This window comes from Trachypithecus francoisi, unplaced genomic scaffold, assembly GCF_009764315.1.
Source record: "Trachypithecus francoisi isolate TF-2019V2 unplaced genomic scaffold, Tfra_2.0 Lachesis_group16, whole genome shotgun sequence".
NCBI lineage: Eukaryota > Metazoa > Chordata > Mammalia > Primates > Cercopithecidae > Trachypithecus > Trachypithecus francoisi.
In genome coordinates this window covers 73,226,360-73,253,605 of record NW_022681461.1, presented here as the reverse complement: position 1 = coordinate 73,253,605, position 27,246 = coordinate 73,226,360, and the positions used below count along the sequence as shown (strand labels likewise).

Below are 27,246 nucleotides of genomic sequence, written 5' to 3'. Positions count from 1 at the left end.
TGCCATTTAAGTTGAGACTTGAGGCTGTTGAGGGAGCAAGCTACATGGATACCAGAAAGAAGACCATCCCAGGCAGAAGGAACCGCAAGTGCAAGGCCCTGAGGTCCCAGAGGTATCCAGAAGACTCTTCAAAGTTCCTTTCGCCTGACACTAAAGCTGAAGCAGGGGCTAAGAAAACATCATCACATTCTGGCAGAGTGAAAGGGCTGAGCTGCTCAGGTCAAACCATTTTCTGTTTGGTGGACCAGGCTGGATTATCTAAAGCTACATAAAATAAGGATATGGCTCTGGGCCAGAGACTGACGTTCATCATCTTTCAGACATGCTAGTTCCACAGCTGGATGGAGGCATATACAGTTTTGCCTCAAATTCCAATTGTCATCTGGGCATTCTTTTTTTTTTTTTTTCTTTTTTTTTGAGACGGAGTCTCGCTCTGTCGCCCAGGCTGGAGTGCAGTGGCGCTATCTCGCTCACCGTAAGCTACGCCTCCTGGGTTCACGCCATTCTCCTGGCTCAGCCTCCCGAGTAGCTGGGACTACAGGCGCCTGCCACCACGCCTGGCTAATTTTTTATATCTTTAGTAGAGATGGGGTTTCACCGTGTTAGCCAAGATGGTCTCAATCTCCTGACCTCATGATCCACCCACCTTGGCCTCCCAAAGTGCTGGGATTACAGGTGTGAGCCACTGAGCCTGGCCTTTTTTTTTTTTCTTTTTTGAGACGGAGTCTCACTCTGTCATCCAGGCTGGAGTGCAGTGGCGCCATCTCAGCTCACTGCAAGCTCCGCCTCCCGGGTTCACGCCATTCTCTTGCCTCAGCCTCCTGAGTAGCCAGGACTACAGGTGCCTGCCACCACACCCAGCTAATTTTTTTTTTTTTTTTTTTTTGTATTTTTAGTAAGACGGGGTTTCACCATGTTAGCCAGGATGGTCTCGATCTCCTGACCTCGTGATCCGCCCGCCTCAGCTTCCCAAAGTGCTGGGATTACAGGCATGAGCCACCGTGACGGCCGGCCATTGGCCATTCTCAATAGACCAGCAACCTCTCCACAGAAGAGCTAAATAACACTAACAGAAAAAGGGAAACTGCGTGTTAAAATTCAAGGAGGAGGCCGGGCGCAGTGGCTCACACCTGTAATCCCAGCACTTTGGGAGGCCAAGGCAAGCAGATCACTTGAGGCCAGGAGTTCAAAACCAGCCTGCTCAACATGGCAAAACCCCGTATCTACTAAAAATACAAAAATTAGCCTGGCCTGGTGGTGCACGCCTATAATCCCACCTGTAATCCCAGCTATTTGGGAGGCTGAGGCTGGAGAATCACTTAAACCTGGGAGGTGGAGGTTGCAGTGAGCCGAGGTTGTGCCACTGCACTCCAACGTGAGTGACAGAGTGAGACTCTGTCTTAAAGAAGAAAAAAAAATTCAGGTGTAGCACAACGGCTCACACTTGTAATCCCAGCACTTTGGGAAGCCCAGAGGGGTGGATCACAAGGTCAGGAGTTCATCACCATCTTGGCCAACATGGTGAAACCCCGTCTCCACTAAAAATGCAAAAGAAAAAAAAAATTAGCCAGTCATGGTGGCGCATGCCTGTAGTCCCAGCTACTCAGGAGGCTGAGACAAGAGAATTGCTTGAACCTGGGAGGCAGAGGTTGCAATGAGCTGAGATTGCGCCACTGTACTCCAGCCTGGGCAACAAAGTGAGACTCCATCTCAAAAAATTCAAGGGGGAGGCCAGGTACAGTGGCTAATGCCTGTAATCCCAGCACTTTGGGAGGCCAAGACAGGAGGATCACTTGAGCCCAGGAGTCCCAGACCAGCCTGGGCAACATAGTGAGACCTCGTCTCTACTAAAAATTAAAAAAAGAAAGAAAAACCCACAAAAAATTATCCAGGTGTGGCAGCCTGTAGTCTCAACTACTCAGGAGGATGAGGCGGGAGGATCACTTGAACCCAGGAGGTTGAAGCTGCAGTGAGCTGAGATTGCACCACTGCATTCCAGCCTGGTGACAGAGTGAGACCCTGTCTCAAAAACTAAAATAAAATAAAAAGATCAGAGAAAGTATACATTACAATTCAAGGTGAAAAAACCTTCACTTTGCCTGTTTTGTTTGTTCCAACAAATAGACTCATCTCATAATATTCTGTATATTTGTAATCCATTGTAAAGATGTTGGTTTTTACTCTTAGTGAGATGGACATTCATTAGAGTTTTTATTAATTTTTATTGTGGTAAAATACATGTAAAATTTACCATCTTAACCATTTTTAAGTGTACAGTTCAGTGGCATTCAGTGCATTCACATTGCTATGTGACTGATACTACTTTCTATCCATCTCCAGAACTTTTTCATCTTGTACTGAAAACCTGCACTCATTAAACAGTAACTCCTCATTCTTCCCTTCCCCCAGTGCCTGGCCGCTGTTTACTTTCTATGACTTTGACTACTGTAGGCACCTGATGTATATAGAATCATACAATATTTGTCCCATATGTCTTACAGGTTCATCCATCTTGTTGCATGTATCTGAATGTCATTCCTTTTCAAGGGTGAATAATATTCCATCGCATGGATATACCACGTTTTGTTTAATCATTCATCTGTTGATGAACATTTGGGTTGCTTCTACCTTTTGGCTATTGTGAATAATGCTGTTATGAACAAGGGTGTACAAATATCTATGCAAGTCCCTGCTTTCAGTTCTTCTGGATATATGCCCAGAAGTGGAATTGCTGGATCAAATGATGATAATTCTAAGTTTAATTTTTTGAGGAGCCACCATACTGTTTCCACAGAGGGTGTACCATTTTACATCCCTACCAACAGTGCTCAAGGGTTCCAGTTTTTCCACATCCTCACCAACAATTATTATTTTCTGTTTGTTTTTTTTTAATAGTAGCCATCCTGGTAAGTGGGGAGTAGAACCTCACTGTGGTTTTGATTTGCTTTTTCCTAATGATTAGCGATGTTGACCATCTTTCATGTGCCTTACTTATTTTTAAAAGATCACTCTGGAGGCTGTGTTGAATGTTGTTAACTGTAGGATGATGGGATGGAGGGCAGGGGAAAAAACATGGAAGGTAGAAGACTATTTACAAGGCTATTGCAGTATTCTAGCCAAATAATTATGGTGGCTTGGAACAAGATGACAGTGGTGGAGGTGGTAAGAGTTCATGCAACTCTGGATATATGTTGAGGCCAGAGCTGATAAAATTGAAGGAGGAATGTGAAAGAAAGAAAAGTCTAGAATGACTCCTATCTTTCTGCCCATGCAAATGGCCATTTACTGAGATGGAGAATGCTGGCAAAATAGTACGCTGGGAGGGTAATATCTCACCCATCCTCATGAGAGGGTGAGATATCAAGAACCCAATTTTAGGCTGGGTATGGTGGTTCACACCTATAATCCCAACTTTGGGAGGCCAAGGTGGGAGGATTACCTGAGCTCAGGAGGTTGAAGATTCAGTGAGCCACAATCATCACACCATTGCATTCTAGCATGGGTGATAGTGTGAGACCCTGTCTCAAAAAACAAAACAAAACAAAACAAAAACACCAATTGTCTTGATTCCCAGCCAATGCACCAAAAAAATAAAATAAAATCCAGTGAACATGTAGACACGTAAGTTTGGATCCCTATTGGATTTTCACGTGGAGATACTGACCATACATGCCGACATTAGGTAGGAGAGTCCGGAGATCAAGGGTGTTTCTGTTATCTTTTGCTGCACAAGCTTCTCTAAAACTCAGAAGTTTAAAACAGCAACAATTTCTTCTTTCTTTTTTTTTTTTTTTTGAGACGGAGTCTCACTCTGTCGCCCAGGCTGGAGTGCAGTGGCCGGATCTCAGCTCACTGCAAGCTCCGCCTCCCGGGTTTACGCCATTCTCCTGCCTCAGCCTCCCGAGTAGCTGGGACTACCGGCACCCGCCACCTCGCCCGGCTAGTTTTTTGTATTTTTTTTTAGTAGAGACGGGGGTTTCACCGTGTTAAGCCAGGACGGTCTCGATCTCCTGACCTTGTGATCCGCCCGTCTCGGCCTCCCAAAGTGCTGGGACTACAGGCTTGAGCCACCGCACCCGGCCGATTTCTTATTTCTTACAACTCTGTGGGTTGACTGCATACAGCTGGCTAGTTCTGCTCTATGTGGCATCAGTTGGGGTTACTCATCTGGCTGCATTCAGCTGGTGGCTGGGCTGAGCAGAAAGGTCCAAGAAGGCTTCACTCACATTTCTGGCACCTCAGTGCTCCATGTGACCTCTCCACATAGTTAGCTTGGGCTTCCTCACAACATGGCGATCACAGGGAGTCGGATGTCTTACATAGTGGTTGGCTGTCCACAGAGGACAAGAGCAGAAGCTGTCAGGCCTCTTAAAGCTAGGTCTAAACTGACATAGCATCTCTTCTGCCATATCCTATTCGTCAAAACAGGTCACAAGGCCAGCACATATGTGAGGGAAGGAAAACAGACTCCACCTTTTGATGAGAACAGTAGCATATGTTGACAGGGATGGGAGGAATTGATGGCAGCCATCTTTGGAGACTACCCACCACCGAGTGGGGTATCAGGGTTGGTGGTATAAGTTTGAAGGTAATCAAAGGATAGTTGGTACCTAAAGCCATGCCACTGGATAAGATTACTCAGGGAATGACTGTGGATAGAGAAGAGATGAAAAGGCTAATCTCTAGGCTATTCCAGCCTTTTGCACTTGGAAGGGGAAACCAGCAAATGACCCTGAGAAGGAACAACCAATAAGGTAGGAGGAAAACCAGGAGAGTGTGGTGTTGACGAAGTCAAGTGAGACAGCGTTCCAAGAACGCTGAGTAATATTAGGAAACGGAAAAGTCATGCTGAATAGAGTTCTAAGAATATCCATCTCGCTACCTCACTGAGCTCTTGGGAAAATTCAATTAATATTGTGTGAGGACGCCTTGCTTTTCCCTTCTTTTTTTTTTTTTTTTTTGAGACAGAGTCTCACTCTGTTGCCCAGGCTGGAGTGCAGTGGTGTGATCTCGGCTCACTGCAATCTCCGCCTCCCAGGTTCAAGCGATTCTCCTGCCTCAGCCTCTCGAGTAGCTGGGACTACAGGTGCGTGCCAGCACACCTGGCTAAATTTTTGTATTTTTAGTAGAGATGGGGTTTCACTGTGTTAGCCCAAATGGTCTCAATCTCCTGACCTCGTGACCCACCCACCTCAGCCTCCCAAAGTGCTGGGATGACAGGTGTGAGCCACCACACCCGGTCACTTTTTCCTTCTTAAAAGGCTTTTGGAGGTAGAGATACAAAAGAAAACTGGAGGAAAGAAAGGTAGATAGGGGAGGGAGGTAAGCAAAGAGAAATTTGGGGAAGGACCCAACAACTAAATGCAAGAGATTGCGAAGACAGATGGGGCTGGAGTTGAAAGGCAGATGTAAACAGAACACACCTATCTCTGAATTTGCAGACACGAAGAGTAATATTCTTTTAGTGCCTCACATGTTCCCCTTCCCGAAGAGCTGATGAGGGCCGGATGGGTTTATCTCTGTACCTGCCTTTGCCCACAGATGTTCAGTGTCTCCCAGCTGTGTACTGAGCTAAAGAGGTCTGGCGCAACCTGGAATTCCAGATGCTCTGGAATGAATCTAGCCTCCGGTTAGCCTCGTTTCCAGTTATCTGCCTATACCAGTCTCTCTGTGCTCCAGGCAAATCGAGCTTTTGGTCTCCTCACAATGCCCCCAAACCTGCTTTCCTCCTGCCTCTGTGCAGGTGTTTCCTTTGCTTTCGATGTTGCTCTCTTTCCTGGCTGAAACCTTCTCATCTTGAAAACCAAGTTCCAATGCTTGTTCTGATTTAGCTTTTATTGGTCCTTTCAGGCTCCCGTCCCCATTCTCTCCTCTCCAGGCTGCTCCCAGGATTAGCTTTTAGTGTGCTTGTCTCACCCACGCTAGATTGTCAGACTCTTGAGGACAGTGACTGTCCTCCCCCTCTTCCTCATTGACCATGTTCATTATTTGCACTTTTTTAAAAAGCCTGTGGGCAGCCAGGTGCGGTAGCTCAGACCTGTAATCCCAGCACTTTGGGAGGCCGAAGCAGGTGGATCACTTAAGGCCAGGAGTTCAAGAACCAGCCTGGCCAACATGGCAAAACCCCATCTCTACTAAAAACATAAAAAATTAGCCGGGCGCGGTGGCTCAAGCCTGTAATCCCAGCACTTTGGGAGGCCGAGACGGGTGGATCACGAGGTTAGGAGATCGAGACCATCCTGGCTAACACGGTGAAACCCCGTCTCTACTAAAAAATACAAAAAACTAGCCGGGCGAGGTGGTGGGCGCCTGTAGTCCCAGCTACTCGGGAGGCTGAGGCAGGAGAATGGCGGGAACCCGGGAGGCGGAGCTTGCAGTGAGCTGAGTCCAGCCCGGGGGACAGAGCGAGACTCTGTCTCAAAAAAAAAAAAAAAAATTAGCTGGGCGTGGTGGCGCACACCTTTAATTCCAGCTACTCAGGAGGCTGAGGCATGGGAATCACTTGACACTGGGAGGCAGAGGTTGCAGTGAGCTGAGATGCTGCCATTGCACTCCAGTCTGGGCAACAGAGTGAGACCCTGTTAAAAAAAAAAAAAGCCTGTGGCTGAGGATGGTGGCACACACCTATAGTCACAGCTACTTGGGAAGCTGAGGTGGGAGGATCACTTGAGCCCAGTGTCCAGCCTGGGCAACACAGTGAGACCCCATCTCTTTAAAAAAGAACAGTGGGTATCGACTGTGTAGAAGTCACCATGGATATAGAGGTGAATAAGAAAAGTGCTCAGCAAATACTTGCTGCATTTAATGCTGTTTAAATGGGACTTGTGCTCGCTGATGGGATTCTAGGAGAGGGATTCGACTGCACTAATGAATTGATACTCTCTCGTTATCTTCTATTCTCCATGTAACCATATTTGCCAAATCCCTTGCCTCAAGAGGCTTTAACCACATATAAAGGCTGAGCTTCTATTGCCGAAACCAAGCAAATAACTGAGACAGCTTAATGAGACAGCTTATAGATTGCTCAGGAAAACAAATATGCCTTTGAAATCACTAAGTCATTTCAGTTTTTATTCCAGGGTCATACAAAGCACTGACATCTGCATTATTTAGAAGCAGCTTTCAAAACTTTTTTTGCCATAACTCACAGTAAAAAATATATATATTTTATATTGCAACTCAAGTCATATAACTTCTTTCATTCCTTCAACATATTGAACACCTACTATATGCCAGATATATTTTACGTGGAATACAGTAGTGAACGAAGTAGAAGAGGAAGAAAGGAATGGAGGAAGAGAAGGAAATAAACAAAAATTCTTGCCCTCTAAAACTTTACATACTAGTGGAACAGACAATAGACAAAAAAAGTAAGCCAGGTGCAGTGGCTCACACCTGTAATCTCAGCACTTTAGGAGGCCAAGGTGGGAGGATCGAGAGGACTGCTTGAGGCCAAGAGTTCAAGACCAGCCTGGGCAACATAGCAAGACACTGTCTCTACAAAAATTAAAAAAAAAAAAAAAATTAGCTGGGCATGGTGGTATGTGCCTGTAGTCCCAGCTACGTGGGAGGCTAAGGATGGAGGACTGCTTGAGCCCAGGGATTCAAGGAGTCTTGCAGTGAGCTATGATTATACCACTGTACTCCAGCCTGGACAACAGAGCAAGACCGTCTCCTAAAAAACCAACGAAGTACAAAGTAAAATATACACATATATGAACACGCAGAAACAGAATATTCATGAGGCAAAACCACCTATTTCTACATGCAGTACACTCAGATGTTTCTGATTTTTTCAGAAAAAATGCTGGACTCATCCTGTTAAACCATTAAGTTGGCTTCTCAACTCAGTAATGGGTTGAGGCTTGCACTTTGAAAACTACTGGTCTAGGCAATTTCTGACACAGGCAGAACACGTGCTGGTCTTATCCTACGGAGGGAGGAGCATGCAAAGATATTAAATGAGTTCCTCAAATTCACCCATAATCTGAGAGAAGCAATGCTGAACTCGACCTGAGGGCTTCCCAGGCCACTGCTGCCCTTTCCCTCACCCTCTGCGGTGCCTGCTCTTCTCTTCTCATTCTGAAACCTTGCTCTGCACATAGAGTAGCTCTTCCTTCCCTTGTCAAGTAAAATCACATGACTACTTTTAAGCCTAGCGAGACCGCACTACGTTCCAGGATGCCTCTCTCAGGCCACTACTGCATTCTGGCTCACTTGACTGATTGATTTAGAGACAGGGCCTCACTCTGTTGCCAAGGCTGGAGTGCAGTTGTGCGATCATGGCCCACTGCAGCCTCAACCTCCCAGGCTCAAGCGATCCTCCCACCTCAGCCTCCCGAGTGGCTGGGACTCTACGCATGCACCTAGCCAATCTTTTTTTTTTTTAAGTTTTAGTAGAGACAGGGGTCTCGCTATGTTGCCCAGGCTGTGGCTTGCTTTATAACTATTGGTATAACAGAATAGGATCCTCTGCATGGTGACTTCCTAAAAGAGCAGGTGCCAGTCACCTTTGTGTTCCCCAAAGCACAGTGCTCTATTTGCTTTCTCTGTAGGTATTAATACATAGGAAATTGAATTGAGTTTGTGACTCAAAGCAGAGGGGTGGAGAGAAGTGCTTCCTAGCCAGGACTACAGGATTTAGGCCACATCTATTTAAAAGGCTAACAGACTAGAAAGGATACCACTGGTAAAAAGATCTCTTTACCTGAGCTACATAAGTCATATATTAGGTAGAGGCTTCAATAGTATAGAAAATATACTAATGTGTTATCTCCCTAGAGACAGATTTAGAACATGTCAGTTGTGTTGTAGATCACAGAGAACAGAAACCTAGTGAAATTAACCGAAGACAATGAGGGCTGCCATAAGGAGGCCCAAGGAGTAGTTGGACGGACCTGAGGAAGGACAGGAGCCAGAGGCCCCCTGAGGAACTCTGTGCCGCAGAAGTAAGGCTATCCTCGCTGCAATGGTAACCATCACAATGGGGACAGTTGCCACCTCATCAAAATGAAGGAAATCAGTTCAAATTCTCAAAAAAAACCTACATGGCACAGCCAATTCTAGAATTGTCCACCCTTGCTTCACTTGGTTTGAGTAGGATGGGGCTGTGTGTTTGAAAATATCTAAGGAAGAAGGCAGGGAACAAACTCTCTGAAAAGAAAGTAGAACTTTCACTAAATATTGACCCAGACTGGAATTTTCAGTTTTACCCTACCACCAGAGAGGATGGAACTCAAGGCCACGATGAGGTCAGTCACAAAAAGTTATATAAAATACTCTATCTGTGATACAGTGTAAAATATCATTTCAATCCTATTAAAAGTTTAAAAAATGTAGATTTTAGCTAAATGATCTCTAAGTTTTAGGGATCTACAAACCCATGAGTGTATAAATATATCATGAAAATTTGTACAAGATATTTCATAGAATTTTCTCTCTCATGGTTTTCAGACTTTATTTTGAATCAGGTTCTAATTCTGTAGGACTAGGGTAGGGGAGTGGGACTACATAAACAAGCACCCTAGATACTGCTAAAGATGGGTCATGTTGGGAGACTTTCTTAACATAACCCCTTCCTACTTAAAGTAATTAAAAAGGAGCTTGACTTGCATAGTAAGTTTTTTTTCTTTTTTCCTTTAAGACAAAGTCTCACTGTCACCCAGGCTGCAGTGCAGTGATGTCATTTCAGTTCACTGCAACCCCTGCCTCCCAGGTTCAAGAGATTCTCCTGCCTTAGCCTCCCGAGTAGCTGGGATTACAGGTGTGCGCCACCACGCCTGGCTAATTCTTTAGATTTTTAGTAGAGACAGGGTTTCACCATGTCGGCCAGGCTGGTCTCAAACTCCTGACCTCAAGTGATCTGCCTGCCTCGGCCTCCCAAAGTGCTGGGATTACAGGCGTGAGCCACCGCGCCCAGTCAATAAGTTTTCAGTTGGAACAAAAATGGAAAATAGAGCCACACAAACTCCATCATCTGTGTGGTAACGCTAAATAAGAGGATGTACAAATTAAAAAACCACCACATTTCCTATTATTTTTAATTGCATTTAGTCACAACATTTATAAGAGCATATGTTTATAAAAGATGGTTAAGATTGGTTAGTAATTTATTCTTGGGCTTTGTTTTAAAGTGAAAAAGGTAGAAGTAGTTATGAGTCCAGAAAGACTATTTCAGGATGATACATGTTGACTATAAACTCAAAAGGTATACTGATAGCAATCCTATAAACAAATATGGATGTAATTGATTTAAGCCTATTGGTTCCTTTTTTAAAAGCACCCTTGTTTCTTTAAAGTTAAGTACTATAAATGATTCTTGAAAATCTACTGTGGACATGATATATTCAGTCAAACTTGCTAGGAGTTGGGGAATGATTTTGTGACCATCCAATTCAGAGTCTGATTGAGAGTTAAACAGCATTACAAAAAAGTTGCAGTCACAGTACATAATCAATTCCTTGAATAATATAGCTTCCACAGCTCTCACCATCCTGGTTACTCTTCTTTCTGCTTTCAGTTACACATTCCTTTCTTTCAGACAAACAAAAAATATCAAAGTTCACCAAATTTCTGAAAGTCACAGTTCGTCTAGCACTGAATGATAGTAGCTTTGGCATTTGATATTACAAAGTCACTTTTCCATCGCAAATATTTTCTTCATTCTGGGTCAAGGCGAGGTAAAACAGGAAGAATAAGGTTCCCAAATGCAGAGTCTTGAGTGATGAAGTACCCAGATGAATGTGCATGAGCATGCTGGGAAAGATAAAAAAAAAAAAGGCAATTAAGCTATGAAACAGAGTTATTATTCAACCAAGTCGAACTTCAACCAAGGCATTAAAATTACTTATTCTTTCTGAATGCTTGAGACCAAATTTATTTGTTTATTCATTTATTTTTCCTTGTTATGGCTGAGACGGAATTTATTTTAAAATCAGTTCTGCTGCTGCTGGTTGTGTTTAAATAGACAGGAAGTGGACAGTAATACAGAATCTGGGTTAACAAGTTACACCAAGTACTCATTTCTCATCCTCTCTGTCTATCCTGTGATCGTCCTCAGTCAATAAATGACTCAAAGACATGAATTGTTTTGTTCCTTCCAGTGAGGAAAAGGAGGATCGAAGATCCCAGAGTACTCTGATCTTGGTCAACAAACCGGGAACTTGAGAAAGAAGGGCAGTAGTGGGAAGGAGAGGGGGGAAAAGGCAGTGAGATTACTGGTGATTAAAATACCAACATTTGGTAGAGAATGTTGAAATGTAAGTAACAGAAAACCACCAGTAACTTCCCTCTGTCATTAAAAAAAAAAAAAAAGACTGTTTTGAGGTCATCTAAAGTGAATGGAGGGCTGGGCAATGGTGGCTCATACCTGTAATCCCAACACTTCGGGTGGTTGAGGTGGGAGGATCACTTGAGGCCAGGAGTTTAAGACCAGCCTGGGCAACACAGTGAGACCCCATCTCTACAAAAAATTTAAAAATCAGCTAGGCACAGTGGCATGTGCCTGTAGTCCCAGCTACTTAGGAGGCTGATGCAAGAAGATGACTTGAACCCAGGAGTTTGAGGTTACAGTGAGCTATGATGGCACTACTGCACTCCAGCCTGTGTGACAGAGTATGAGACCCTGTCTCTAAACAACAGATACATAAAATAAAATAAAGTGAGATGGTCTTCATCATGTTCCTTCCAGTTCTGGGATTCTAAGGTTTCAAACTACAAATGATTAAATGATGCCTATGAAAAAAAAAATGTCTTGTCCAAAGTCTCTGGAAATCTTAAATTATTCAAGATAAGACTGTAACACTGAAACTATTTATTACTCTGAAGAATATTTTTTTAACTGATAAAGCATCACATTCCGAGTCCTATAGGAAGAGTTTGCTTTTCAACATTTCCTGCACAACAGCTGTGCTGAGCATTAAAACAAAAAATCCAGGCAACAATAATAAACTAATACAACTATTAAAGGATGTGATGACATGATAGATTTGAAAAAAAAATGCAAGTACTATTTAACTAGCCAGTTCAATTTTTAAGATCATTCCTGTCCATCCAAATATCTTTAAACTCTGTTGTGCACAAGCAATCCCTTGACATGTACACGCACAGAATCAATCACGACCAAGTCAACACCATAAAATATACTTTCATTACTGCTGCACTGGTCCTTCAAATCCACTGGGCATGACTGAACATCAGCAAACCACTGCAATTATGTGTGGAACATTTTTATTGATATTGCTCCACTGAAATATAAAATAACTGTGTGCTGGCTTCTGAGACCCAGGAAACCTCCACTGAGGCAAGAATGTCAGTTACACTTCGCTCACCTGCAAAGCTGCCTTCTGTTGGGCTGCGATATGCTGCTGCTCAGCGTGATCCCGGAAGTCCTTATTAAGAGAGGGTCTCGAGAGTGCAATGCTAAAATGGGAATCTTGGTTACTCGGCTGCTTAAGGCAGAAACATCCTTACTTTTTTTTGGATGGTAGTAAATTATCTTCTTTTTTTTAAATTGAGGTATCCTTGACAAAAACTGCATACACTTCCTGTGTACAATGTGATGTTTTAGTATTTCTATTTGTTGTGAAATGGTTAAATCAAGCTAATTAACATATCCAGCACCTCACATACTTACCATTTTTGGTTGTGGAACATTTAAGATCTATTCTCTTAGCAATTTTCAAGTAGTATTAACTACAGTCACTGTGACATACAATAAATCTCTTAAAGACATGTCCTTACTTCTGAACCACAGCTTTTCATTATATATTCTTTAAAGGGGTGAAAAAGACCTCCAAGAATAAGTCTTTTTTCCTTCTCTCACTATCTTCATGAATTTGTATAAAGAAAGTCTATGTTATTTATTGAGATTTTAAATGATCTTTTTTTTAAATTTATCTTTTTTTTTTTTTTTGGACAGAGGGCAGTGGTGTGATCTCACCTCACTGCAACCTCTGCCTCCTGGGTTTAAGCTCTTCTCATGTCTCAGCCTCCCGAGTAGCTGGGACTATAGGCGTGCACCACCACACCCAGCTATATTTGATTTTTGTATTTTTAGTAGAGACAGGGTTTCACCGTCATGTTGGCCAGGCTGGTCTCAAACTCCTGACCTCAAGTGATCTGCCTATCTGCCTGCCTCAGCCTCCCAAAATGCTGGGATTACAGGCATGAGCCATCATGCCCAGCCTAAAATTTATAACTTATGGTCTCCTACTTTCAAACAGATTTGAGATACCATGATCTATCATGATCTCTATTAACATTATTTTAAAAAACAGTTAAATCACATGATATCAGTCAATGGTAAAACCATACCCTTTTGTTTGTATAATAATTAAACTTGTTCGTGACCAACCTGGCCAACATGGTGAAACCCTGTCTCTACTAAAAATACAAAAATTAGCCAGGCGTGGTGGCGCATGCCTGTAGTTCCAGCTACTCGGGAAGCTGAGGCAGGAGAATCACTTGAACCCAGGAGATGGAGGTTGCAGTGAGCCAAAATTGCACCACTGCGTCCAGACTGGGTAACAGAGCAAGACTCTGTCTGAAAATAAATAAATAAATAATAATAATTAAACTTAAATTATCATAACCATGTTCCACATAAGTAGAACTATTATGAATAAATAATCAAACTTAGAGACACTTACCAGATTCTAGAGCAGCTACTAGATGCATAGCTCTGTACTGAACACTAGGGGTATGTGCAGGACAAGGCTCACAGATAACAGCAATCCTGCTGAGGTGTGATGTATATTAATAACAGGAGAATTAATAAGGACACTTAATATATTGGAAGGATAGTGGTCTGGAAAATGTCATAAAATGTAGAACTGGCCGGGTGCGGTGGCTCACGCCTGTAATCCCAACACTTTGGGAGGCCGAGGAGGGTGGATCACAAGGTCAGGAGATTGAGACCATCCTGGCTAACACAGCGAAACCCTGTCTCTACTAAAAATACAAAAAAAAAAATTAGCCGGGTGTGGTGGTGGGCACCTGTAGTCCCAGCTGCTTGGGAGGCTGAGGCAGGAGAATGGCGTGAACCCGGGAGGCAGAGGTTGCAGTAAGCTGAAATCACAACACTGCACTCCAGCCTGGGCTAGAGTGAGACGCCGTCTCAAAAAAAAAAAAAAAAAGTAAACCTTATCCTAACAGTAATAGGAGACCTCCAAAGAGTGTTAAGCAGCAGGGGAGTGACATGATCAGAAGTATCACCCTCTCGGCCAGGCGCAGTGGCTCATGCCTGTTATCCTAGGACTTTGGGAGTCTGAATTAGAAGGATCATTTGAGCCCAGGAGTTCAAGAACAGCCTGGGCAATAAAGTGAGACCCCATCTCTACAAAAAAAAAAAAAATTAAACAGGTGTGGTGGCATGTGCCTGTGATTCCAGCTACATGGGAGGCTGAGATGGGAGGATCACTTAAGCCTGGGAGATCAAGAGATTGTGTCACTGCACTCCAGCCTGGGTGACAGAGTGAGACCCTGTCTCAAAAAAAAAGAACTATCACCCTGTAGTTCAGAAAGACGACTACTGCACTACTGTGGCAGAGTGTGGGCCACCTCCTCAAAGCTGTTTCTCTCCTGTCCTCCTTGCTGATGGAACCCAGACTTGGTTCAATTATCAGTGGCCACATGCTTCATGGCAGGCCAGGCGCATGCCCCAGGGGGTAGACCTTGACTGATGTAAAACAGTGTCATTCCCCTAGCTGGTTTCTGGTTTAGGCAAGAGAAAGGTACATAATCTGGGCAACCAGACCTGATGGGTGTCTACAGGAAGGCTTCTGAGAATGTTTTCCTCACTCTTACAAATGGGACACACCATAGCAACCTTTCAGGGTTTTACTTCTGCAGGTGGCTCAGTGCGGGCTGATGCCTAAGCCACCGCAGCCATATTCTGGCCTGAGGGAGCCACTGACCCATGGGTAAAGCAGAAAGGAAAGATGAATGAAGCTGCATCACTAATGAATTAAGCTACTCTGGAACTACCTTATCTTCACACTCCTGGTTAACAGATACCCTAATGTTTATGCCAGTTTTGTTATATTTCTGTTACTTCCCAATTAAAGCTTGCTAAATGACACAACTGATGAATGTGTTCAAGAAGCGTAAGACCACAGGAAATCTGAAGCAGTTAAAATAATTGAGGCAAGAAATGAGAGTGACCAGGAATCAGGATAGCATGAGTAGCAATGAAGAAAATGGACAGATGTAAGACATCTTTCAAAGTATAATCACAAGAGAATGGTGAATGCTTGGAGGTGAAAGTGAAAGGAATGGTAAACCACTGAAGTTCACATTTCTGCCTTTGTAACTAGTAGATGGCAGCCTGAAGCATTTACTGACACAGGACACACAAGAATATTCAGTAGTTGATTGGAGAGCAGGAAGGGAGAATGAGTTCAGGTTGGGACATACCTCATCTGAAATGCCTGTGGACATCAAAGTAGAGACGTCCGGGAGGCAGAGGTGGTGCTTAGAAGAAAAGACAGACTAGAGCTGCAAATGCGTACTAGCACATACATAACAGCATGTGGGAAAAGATGCAACTGTCCAGCAAAAAGAGGCAGAGTAGGAAGCCTGGTCTAGAACAGAATTCGATGGGCTGTCAGCATTCAAGGGACAAATAAGAGAAATGTCCACAAAAGAAATCAAGACAGTCTCCTCCTACTGTGTTTTATATTCTCAGAGTGAGCAAATGGAAGCCAAGAGAGTACTTTAAGAAAGAGTGGGCTGGGTGTGGCAGCTCACGCCTGTAATCCCAGAACTTTGGGAGGCCGAGGTGGGCAGATCACTTGAGGCCAGGAGTTTGAGACCAGCCTGGCCAACATGGCAACACCCTATCTCTACTAAAAATACAAAAATTAGCTGGGTGTGGTGGCACATGCCTGTAATCCCAGCTACTTGGGAAGCTGAGACACGAGAATCAGTTGAATCCAGGAGGCAGAGGATGCAATGAGCCAAGGTCGTGCCACTGCATTCCAGCCTGCACAGCAGAGTGAGACCCTGTCTCAAAAAAAAAAAAAAAAAGAAAGAAAGAAAGAAAGAAAGAGAGTGATCAGTGGTGTCAAATAACGCCAAGATGTCTGATAAGAAAAGGACTCTGGTCTGCCAGATTTAGCCCAGGAAGGTTACAAGTGACGTAGGCAAGAACATTTTCTTTGATGGAGAGCCTGGAAGTCACACTGCAGTGGGTTGAGGCATGAATAAGTGAGAAAGTAAAGGTGAGTACAGACAATTGCTTTAAGAGAAAGACAGAAGAGAGGGTGGAGGCCGAAGGGGATAATGGATCTTCTTTTTTTTTTTTAGACAGAGTCTTACTGTATCATCCAGGCTGGAGTGCAGTGGTGCAATCACAGCTCATTGCAGTCCTAACCTCCCAGGCTCAGGTGATCTTCCCACCCCAGCCTCCCAGGTAGCTGCGACTACAGGCACGCACCACCATGCCTAGCTAATTTTTTGTATTTTTTGTAGAGATGGGTCTTGCCACATTACCCAAGCTGCTCTCGGGCTACTAGGCTCAAGTGATCCGCCCGCCTTAGCCTCCCAAAGTGCTGGGATTACAGGTGGGGCCACCATGCCTGGCGATAATGGATCTGAGGGAAGATACTAAATATGGCAGAGACTGAATACCTATCATAAAGATCATCAAGCTACCTAAATTTGACCTACTTTGCAGAATGATTAAAAAGTTGGCCACCAGCAGCAATTGCAGTAATAAAAAACCATAAAAACTCTTAAAAAAAAAAAAAAAAGGCTGTAAGGGCTAAGTGCAGTGGCTAACGCTTGTAATCCCAGCACTTTGGGAGGCCGAGGCAGGAAGATCACTTGAGGCCAGGAGTTTGAGACCAGCCTGGGCAACACAAGACCTCACTTGTCTCTACTAAAAAACAAAAAAATTAGCCAGGTGTGGTAGGGTGCGCCTGTAGTGTGAGATACTCAGGGGGGATCACTGAACCCAGGAGACTAAGGATGTAGTGAGCTATGACTGTGCTACTACACTCCAGTCTAGGTGACAAAGTAAGACCCTGTCTCAAAAAAAAAAAAAAAGTCTGAAGGCTATAGGGAAAATTAAATATTCTTGTTAAAATGTTTACAATTTAATCAACTAAATAGTTTAATTGTTAAAAGTCTGACTAGGAAATGAAGGGAACCAGAATATGTCACCTAAAATATGCTTCTTTGATATAAAATTATTCTTGAGCTGAAAGCAATTAAGAAGCAGCTCAGTTAATAGGGTTGCTTAAAAATAAAAATAAAAGGCAGCAGCAAACGGAGGAAAAGCTCTCTCTCACCCCTCCCCAGTTTCTGCCTAAAGATAGGATATAACTTCTCCTTTACTGGAGACAACTGTAGACTCTTAGCCTAGGGACAGCAGCAGAGGACTCTTAACAACAAGCCTTACTCCATTTGTTTTCTCCATGTATTTACCTTCTCAGTTTCCCACCCCTGGAAGCCTAAAATCCCTTTCGTTTGTGCTATGTTTATTGTTCTTTGTTGAAGATGCTATATAAGTAGAGTTCTAAGCCACGATTTTGAGTTACTTTGCATTAAGGTTTCTTCCTTGTGACGTGTGCTGCATGCAGTCATAAATTTGTTTTTCTCTGGTTAATCTGTCTTTTGTTACAGAGGTCCCTCCCAATAAGAACTAAGTTGGGCACAGGTAAAGTTTAGCCTCCCCTATAGAAATAAAACACAATGAATAGATAGCAGTGTTAAAGAAAAAAATCACTGCCAGCCAATGTATTTGGTCCAAGAAATTTTGTATATCACTGAATATAAAAACCACATTATAGGCCAGGCACAGTGGGTCATGCCTGTAATCCCAGCACTTTGGGAGACCGAGGCAGGTGGATCACCTGAGGTCAGGAGTTCAAGACCAGCCTGACCAACATGGTGAAACCCCATCTCTGCTAAAAATACAAAAATTCGCTGGGCATGGTGGCGGGTGCATGTAATCCCAGCTACTTGGGAGGCTGAGGCAGGAGAATCACTAGAACCCGGGAGGCGGAGGTTGCAGTGAGCCAAGATTGCACCATTGCACTCCAGCCTGGGGGACAGGGTGAGACTCCGTCTCAAAAAACAAAAACAAAAACAAACAAACAACAAAATACCACATTATAGTGTCAATACCTAGCTCCAGGATGATTTGTTGAAGACTGGTTCTGCATAAGTAGTTTTCTTTTCTCTTTGTCCAGTTCTGCCAAGATTGCAACTCTATTTTTGTTTTGAAAACCTAAAAAAAAAAAAAGAGGGGAATAGGAGAAAGGGGAGAAAGAAAGAGAGAGTTATAAGAAACATTTTAGACCTATTTTTATAAACCTAAGCCATCTAGAACCAAGAAAGCAAAATTCCTATTCTCTAACATGATAATGAATTCACCAGTAAGTACTTTCCCTAAATGGTTACTTCTTCCCTCCTGCCTACTTCCCAGCAACTTTAACAGCATCATTCATGAATACTTAAGCAGAATATAATATCATATTATATTTAAAGTGTAGCTGAGGACTTTTAAGACTGAGTTCTAAAGAATTTTAATCTACCAAGGTATAAGTTACAGCATTTGCTTTTTAACAAAATCTTTGAGGCTGCCAATGCTGCAGGGGCCTGTGCAGTCTCTATCCTGCAGAGTCAGTCTTTGGGAAGGCAGATGTTCGTCGGCCTCTATTTGAAGCCTCTTTATGCATGCCTTTTTCATGGGAGAAAACACAGTAAACATACTCAGATCAAAATATTTCTTTTTCTCAGCTGCTTCCATTCAGATATGATGGACAATTTTTCAAGGAACATGTCAAAGAATTTCGACTGACCAGAAAGCAATTCTGAGAAAGAAATGGAGTGTAACTGACAGGATACAAAGAGATATGGCCTTTATCAATACTTTATACTGGGTTGGATTTTCAGCTTCAAACTTACATAAGATATAGGGTAGAGGCTGCCACGTTATGGTCCAGGAGCAACCCCTAGCTATGTTTTTAAAATCAGAATTAAATACTAACATGTAAACATTGAGAAACTGTACACTAATTTCTCAGATTTCTAGCTTCTCTTGAAATATATCTCAAGATCTGGCAACAAGTGATGTACATGCCCCCATGGCAACAATTCACCTGAACTAAGAAATAGTTGTCCCCTTTAGCTGGGCACTCTCCAGCTCATTACAGTCCTTATCACCTTGTTTACATTATCTGTAAGCATTTGAGTTTCTGATCCCTCATTTAGAAAAACAAAAAGATTAAAGGACTGGAAAACAGAACTACAGAAAAAAAAAAAAAAAGATAAGGACGATGATGGCTCAGGAGACTGGAATCATTAGGTCAGAAGAATGAATATGGGAGGCCGAGACGGGCGGATCACGAGGTCAGGAGATCGAGACCATCCTGGCTAACACGGTGAAACCCCGTCTCTACTAAAAAAACTACAAAAAACTAGCCGGGCGAGGTGGCGGCGCCTGTAGTCCCAGCTACTCGGGAGGCTGAGGCGAGAGAATGGCGTGAACCCGGGAGGCGGAGCTTGCGGTGAGCTGAGATCCGGCCACAGCACTCCAGCCTGGGTGACAGAGCGAGACTCCGTCTCAAAAAAAAAAAAAAAAAAAAAAAAAGAATGAATATGGGAAGAAAGCACATTTTTCAAGCAGAGCAGACCTAGGTACTCCTAAGGGTACCCACGTGAGGGATTCTAAGAATTTTATACTGATTATAAAGAGGAAGAATTAGGTGGTAGGATGCAAACTTTTTCCTCTCCTTGGGAGAGGAGCAGAGACTGGCTAGGGATGGTGTAGGCTGTACAAGGAGTATTCATACTCCTTTTGCAGTGTTTTCAGCTAAATCTGTTCTTCAATCAGGCATTAGCGTACTGTCTGTGGCCAGGACTCTGGGCAAAATATATCTCTGGCACGTTCATTTCTATCATCTCCCATTTTCCCCTTTCTGCCCACTCATGCTATGTCATCAAAGTCTAGTAATAGCAGACTCCCTCTATTTGGATAAGATAATTCATTAAAAAAAAAAAAAAGAAAGAAAGAAAAAAGAAGACATGCCAGAATGTATTAAGACAGGGTCTTGCCCTGTAGCCCAGGCTGGAGTGCAGTGGTGTGAGCATATCTCACTGAAGCCTCAAACTCCTGGACTCCAGCGTTCCTCCTGCCTCAGTCTCCCAAGTTGCTAAGACAACAGGTGTGAGCCAGCATGCCCTACTAATTTTTGTATTTTTTTTGTAGAGACAGGTTTCACCATGTTGCCCAGGCTGCTCTTGAACTCCTGGGCTCGAGCGATCCTTCCACCTCAGTCTCACAAAGTGCTAGGATTGCAGGTGTGAGCAACTGAGCTCAGCTCATTGTGGTCTTTCTGAAGAGAGTTTTCTAAGCCTTCCAGGGTACTGGTCATGTACTGTCACCCTAACTCCAATCCCCTTTTCCTGCCTGATCTCTTAGAGCTTAATCTTCTGGTGGAAGAAGCTCTGTGGGGCCTTTCCATGCTGCACGTCATGACCTGCTCCACCCAGTCTTACAGACAGGCATGTCTCGGGAGAAGTCTTCTACTCAAGGAAAGACTTAATACAGCTTTGAGAGACAGAGGAAAAAACAAACTGTTTTTGGAAATGTTACTCTCATTCAACACAAAACTTCTGACACCAAGCAATTCTTCAGTGGGCACCAGCTGAGTGTCCGGTAATTCAATTCTGACACTATCTACCTAGAGATAGTGTTGGATCCCACAAGCTGAGGCTCAGTTCTACAAGACTGCTCGCCACTTCAGATGCCAGTGGCAAATATGCAGTAGGTTGTCACCTATGCCTCTGACTGGCTATAAACTGGGGGCCCCCATGACTCACTCCTTGGATTTGGTTAATTTGCTACCGTGGCTTACAGAACTCAGGGAAATACTTTACTTACATTCACTAGTTTATTAGTAAAGGGTATTACAAATGTTAGAGATGAATAGCATGGAGAGATGCATTGGGCCAGGCACATGGGAAGGAATACGGAGCCTCACTACTCTCTGGCACACCATCTTTCAAGCACCTTCACATGTTCAGCTATCCAGAAGCTCATCTGAACCTTGTCCTTTTGTGGTTTTATGGAGGCTCCATTACATAGGCATGATTGATTAAATCATTGGCCATTTGTGATCAGCTCAACCTCAGTCCCTCTCCCTTCCCCGGAGGTCAGTAGGTGGGTCTGAAAGTTCCAACCCTCAAATTATAGGGTTGGTTTCCCTGGCAACCAGCCTCCATCCGGGGCCCATAAAGAGTCATCGCATTAGAACAAAAGATGCTCCCATCACCCAGGAAATCACAAAGGTCTTCAGAGCTCTGTGTTAGGAAATGGGTTAAAGGACAAATATCAGCGCAAGGCAGGGTGGCTGTAATCCCAGCATTTTGGGAGGCCAAAGTGGGAGGATCACTTGAGGCCAGGAGTTCAAGACTAGCCTGGGCAACTTAAAACAACAACAAGATGTTAGGACATAAATACTTACTAGGTTGTTTGGACCTGACTATGTACTAAACAGAATGGTTCTGCAAGACCTTGTCTCTACAAAAAATTTAAAAATTACCCAGGCTTGGTGGCACGTGCCTGTAGTCTAGCTACTTGGGAGGCTGAGGCAGGAAGATTGCTTGAGCCCATGAAGTAGAGGCTGCCGTGAGCCATGATCGTGCCTTTAACACTCCAGCCTGGTCAACAGAGCAAGACCCTGTCACTTAAAACAAAACAAAAACAAATATCAGAATGAAACATTCTCCTAGTACCCCTACTACTCAGGAAATTATGAGTTTTAGAAGCTCTATGTTAGGAACCATGGTCAATGACCAAATATGTGTTTCTTATTATATCTTGGTATCACAACAACCAAATTCCAAGAATGTATTACTTACACAATTGGTTATTTCTGAAAGGACAGTAAGAAGGTATTCTTCTATCTCAATTTAGGATTCAGTAAGAAGAAATGAGACAGAACAGAAGTAGGAAATACTAAAGTTTCAATCAATGAAAAATTCCTTCCAGTCTCATATCAGACTTAAGAAAACATCATTACCTATGGAAATCCTTCCATAAACAGTTGTTATTTGCTTAGGACAGTTTGTTCAAAGTATCCCAAAACAGGCAAATTAATTCATGTTAAATGGAATGATTAAAGTAGGCCGGGTATGGTGGTTCACGCCTGAAATCCCAGCACTTTAGGAGGCCAAGGCGGGTGGATCACGAGGTCAGGAGATCGAAGCCATCCTGGCTAACACTGTGAAACCCCATCTCTACTAAAAATACAAAACATTAGCCGGGCGTGGTGGCGGGTGTCTGTAATTCCAGCTACTTGGGAGGCTGAGGCAGGAGAATGGCATGAACCTGGGAGGTGGAGGTTTCAGTGAGCCGAGATTACACCGCTGCACTTCAGCCTGGGTAACAGAGTGAGACTCTGTCTCAAAAAAAAAAAAAAAAGAAATGATTAAAGTAGTCCTGAAAGGCTCTTTCCAGCTCAAACACATGAAGGTTCCATAATTTTCCCCAAATGTCTGCTGCTCTCAAAACCTCAACTGTCTTAATATTTGTGATATTTATGCCTGTGTATGGCAATGTGATGGTAAAAGGTGCCTTATGTAAATAATAACTGAAACTTTGTCAAAATAATGTTAAGGAAACATAATTAGCAAAGCAATATATAATTACAAGTCCACTGATATAGAGAATCAGAAATAACAGCTAGAACCAGAAATAACAACTATCTGGCAGGGATGGAAAATTGGGAGCAGAAATAAAAGTGTACCCCAGCCCTGACCCCACTGCCATTTGGTGTGCAACGATGTATTTCAATGTTAATATCTTTCTTCAAACCAGAATGGAGTTAAGAGATTCCCAGTTTTAACAAAGCTGGTCAGATAACTATCTTGAGGAGCAGAAAAATGGTCTGCCTCTTTGTCATATTTTAGAATACCACAGTGACTCTCATATAATAGCCTTCTTTCCCTCCAGAAACAGACATAGAGAAGGGAATTGTTCTTCAGACTTCAATAATGTTTGAATTCCAGGCTACAGTATTCTTTTCATTGATTTTCTGAATTTCTAGGTGTCTTAATACCTGAGACATCTTTTAGGAAATTATTTCTTATTTGCATTATTATTTTTATTTAAAAATGGGCCAGGTTCAGTGGTTCACACCTGTAATCTCAGCACTTTGGCAGGTCAAGGCAGGAGGATCACTTGAGGACAGGAGTTCGAGATCAGCCTGGACAACATAGCAAGACCCTATCTCAAAAAAAAAAAATTGTTTAAATTAGGTGTGGTGCTGCATGCCTGTAGTCCCGGTGACTCAGGAGGCTGAGGCAGGAGGATCACTTGGGCTCACTGGAATGAGCTATGATGTGCCACTGCACTCTGGCCTGTGCGACAGAGTAAGACCCTGTCTCTAAGGAAATAATAACAAAATTTTAAAAAAGATTCTTTCTCTTTAGTAGTAATCAGAATTGAATTTAAAACGTAGTCAGCCCATATTCACGGTTTCAGCTACCTGTGGTCAACCACAGCACAAAAATAGGTAAGGGTAGCACAGTAAGATATTCTGAGAGACAGAGAGGGGGAGAGAGAGAGAGAGAGAGAGAGAGACCACATTCGCGAAACCTTTATTGCAGTATATTGTTATAGTTGTTAATTTTATTGTTATTGTTGTTCATCTCTTACTGTGTCTAATTTATAAACTTTATCATGGGTATGTATGTATAGGAAAAAATGTAGTATATAAAGAATTCAGTACCATCTGTGATTTCAGGCATCTACTGGGGTTTTTGGAACATATTCCCCCTGGGTAAGGGGGGATTACTGTACAGATGTTTGTCACGTAATATTAAACAAGTAGAATGGTGTGGCAACTTTAAAAACTTTATCCATGAGAAATTTCAGTTGAATGTACCTTTCCACTTGGTATCAATGACTTGGTCAGCTATGTGAATTCTGATTGGGTAGTCTAATTACTTTAAACCAGAGGGTCCCAGAATTTCTTAATTCACAGTGTGCCTTAGTATCTCAGTAATGTTTGCATGACACCCCAGGCCAACAAATACATAACCATTCTGTTTAGTAAATAGTCAGGTCCAACCTAGTATTTGTGTCCTAACATCTTGTCGTTGTTTAAAAAAATAATGCACATAATGTGAAATAAAAAATATTTAATTTCATTTTTAAATAACCACAGTTACTTACTAATGGATGTGTGCCTGGGCATTGTATCACTTTTCAAACCTTAGAATCAGTTCAGACACCACCAATCCTCATTCCCTGTTCCACACTGATTTTCACACAGTACTTGTTGGTTATCAAAGCAATTGCTAAAAACCTAACTTCACAAAGATTTGATGTCACTGAAAAGAATAGAGTGCACTGTTGAAACTGTAAACTATCTCAAACTACTTCATGTGGTGTCCAACTCATATAGGTAGTTTTGTGTTTGCTTTCAAAACAATTTTCCGTGAGGCCTCTGGGATTTCTCCATGGGGTCCTAGGATGCCATGGTGTATAGTTCACAAACCACAGCTTTAGATCTTTTCTTCAACCACTACCCAAACAACTGAATGACAATTTCTCTCCCATTTTATCAGGGCCATCTTCAAAAAGACTTATAAATTAGGTATTATACAAATAAAGTGCATAATAAAGTATCTTCCAACTATTAAAAAACCTCTTTATAGATGCAGAGACCTCTCTCTAATGACAGTGCCCATCATAAACCATAAGTCTCAACTCACGAGACCAGCCTGGGCAACATGATGAAACCCCATCTCTGCTAAAACACAAAAAATCAGCCAGGCGTGGTAGCAGGCACCTGTAATCCCAGCTACTCAGGAGGCTGAGACACAAGAATTGCTTGAACTGGGAGGTAGAGGTTGCAGTGAGCTAAGATCATACCACTGCACTCCAGCCTGGGCAACAAAGCGAAACTCTGTCTCAAAAAATGAAAATAAAAATAAAAGCAGTCCACTAAGGAGAGTTACGTTGTTCTCATATATTGCTCTATTTACTACCTCATAGTGAGCCTGTTATCCAAATAAGCAAACAACTCATGCTCTCACAATAATCAAATGGAAAGATGTAAAACACAGGTATTACTGATTTTATACAACAGACGTTTCCCTAAAAGTTATGTAATACGAATTAAGGTAAGATAATTATGGAAAGACATGTTTAAGTATACTGGAATGTGTCATTTAGAGGAATCCAAAGGTGAGTTCTTTGTAAAGTGAAGAATGTTTTCCAAGGGAAATTGGTACTCTCCCATTTGTATATACAAATTGCACATGCTTATTGTCAACTATAGCACAAGACTTGTTCTTTCTCAGTGGAGGCTACTACATTCTTAGAAGATAATTATGTGGTTCCAACTTTTTAGCGATTTAGAGATACTATAAATATAAAATAGGGCCAGGTGGCTCACATTTGTGCTTTGGGAAGATGAGGCAGGAAGATCACCTGAGGCCAGGAGTTCAAGATCAGCCTGGGCAACACAGCGAGACCTTGTCTGTATAAAAAAAAAAAAAATATTTTTTGAATTTAGCAGTGCATAATGGTGTGTGCCTACAGTCCCAACTACTTGGGAGGATGAGGCAGGAGGATTGCTTGAACCTAGGAGTTCAAGGCTGCAGTTAGCCATGACTGGACTGTGCCACTGCACTACAGCCTGGGCAACAGAGTGAGACTGTCTCAAAAAAAAATACACACACACACACACACACACACACAAAATTCTTGAAAAGCACACATAGTCTTGAAAAGCAATTTTTAAAATCTGATAATGTCTAAATTTTGTCATGAGCAAAATAAATGGCCATATTGGAAAATCCTGATCTGTTGTTTATAGCAGTATCAATTTCCCTAGATTAACTTGTTCACACAAAAATATTTTGGGGTCACTGTAATTATACATACATAAAAATGATATGAAGTACAGTCAACAATGAAAAAAGCATTAAAAACCCTATATAAAGATAATCTGATCGATAATGTTCATATGAATAGGAGCACAACTGAGTTGTGCTCAAGATGGAGTCTTGCTCTGTCGCCAGGCTGGAGTGCAGTGGCACGATCTTGGCTCACTGCAACCTCTGCCTCCCAGGTTTAAGTGATTCTCCTGCCTCAGCTTCCCAAGTAGCTGGGACTACAGGCACGTGCCACCACGCCCAACTAATTTTTGTATTTTTAGTAGAGACAGGGTTTCAACATGTTGGCCAGGGTGGTCTTGATTTCTTGACCTTGTGATCTGCCCACCTCGGCCTCCCAAAGTACTGGGATTACAGGCATGAGCCATTGTGCCTGGCCGCGAATTTTAAAAACACTTTAAAATGTAATACTATGAAATTTGAAGAGTAATTCTTACAAGTACTAAAAAATTATTTATCCATTTAGTTAGTTTTAGAGGGAGGGTCTTGCTCCTTCACCCAGGCTGGAGTGCAGTGGCACCATCACAGCTCACTGCAGCCTTGACCTCCTGGGCTCAAGCGATCCTCCCACCTCAGCCTCTTAAGTAGCTAGGACTACAGGAGGAACATGCCACCATGCCCAGCTAATTTGTTTATTTTTCATAAATACAGGGTCTCACTGTGTTGGCCAGGCTAGTCTTGAACTCCTAACCTCAAGTGATCCTTCTGCTCGGGGCCTCCCAAAGTGCTGGGATTACAGGCATGAGCCACTGTCCCCAGACGAAAAATTTATAAGTGCTGAGAGTATGATGTAACTATAATTTGACAAATGATTTTCAAATATAACACCAAGCTGACAGAATAGCTTGATTCGATATTGTTTGTATTTTTTTTTTTTTAGTGGAAGAAAATGAATTCAATAAAAATACTGGAAGATATCAGAAGAATATTCAATTGCTCTGGTTTTGTTTAACATTTCTGAACTAGGTTGAGCTTTAAATGAAATTCATTCTACTCCCTCCTCCTCTCATTTTACTTGGCAAGAACTTTGCCAACGAGTGAAAAGGGGTGAGAGGAAGCATTGCTGGCAGAGGTATCTTCATACAGAAAGTTATATGCCAATATGATAGTGGTCATGGCCAATGCAACCTTATAATAAAGAAAAATGGTAAGACAGAAAAAGATGTAGTAATGTTAAATTGGACTGCCATTATTAACATATGCCCTAAAAGAAACATGGTCTCCTGCTCTGTCACTACAACGGCCAGTAAAAATGCCTCCCTCCTTATCTTCTCAACTCCATGTTGAACAGATTTTGGTCTCTAGCACTATTCTCCATTAAGAAGGAAC

The 27,246-nt window shown here is 42.6% G+C and overlaps 1 protein-coding gene across 10 annotated transcripts in view; it reads right to left on the bottom strand.

Moving 5' to 3' along the window:
- Positions 1 to 7,047: 7,047 nt before the first annotated feature.
- INIP (INTS3 and NABP interacting protein) overlaps positions 7,048 to 27,246 on the bottom strand; it is a 36,669-nt gene continuing 16,470 nt past the window's right edge. For 2 of the 10 annotated variants that reach the window (XM_033237789.1, XM_033237793.1), the window contains 4 exons: positions 18,130 to 18,232; positions 13,650 to 13,738; positions 12,330 to 12,420; positions 7,048 to 10,755 (listed from right to left, as the gene is read on the bottom strand). In XM_033237789.1, coding sequence (XP_033093680.1) covers positions 10,626 to 10,755; positions 12,330 to 12,420; positions 13,650 to 13,738; positions 18,130 to 18,232 — 413 coding nt within the window. In that variant the 3' untranslated portion in view covers positions 7,048 to 10,625. Of the gene's footprint in view, positions 10,756 to 12,329; positions 12,546 to 13,649; positions 13,739 to 18,129; positions 18,233 to 25,415; positions 25,500 to 27,246 lie in introns of those variants that run through there. The other 8 variants (XM_033237787.1, XM_033237792.1, XM_033237790.1 and 5 more) reach the window with 7 other exon arrangements.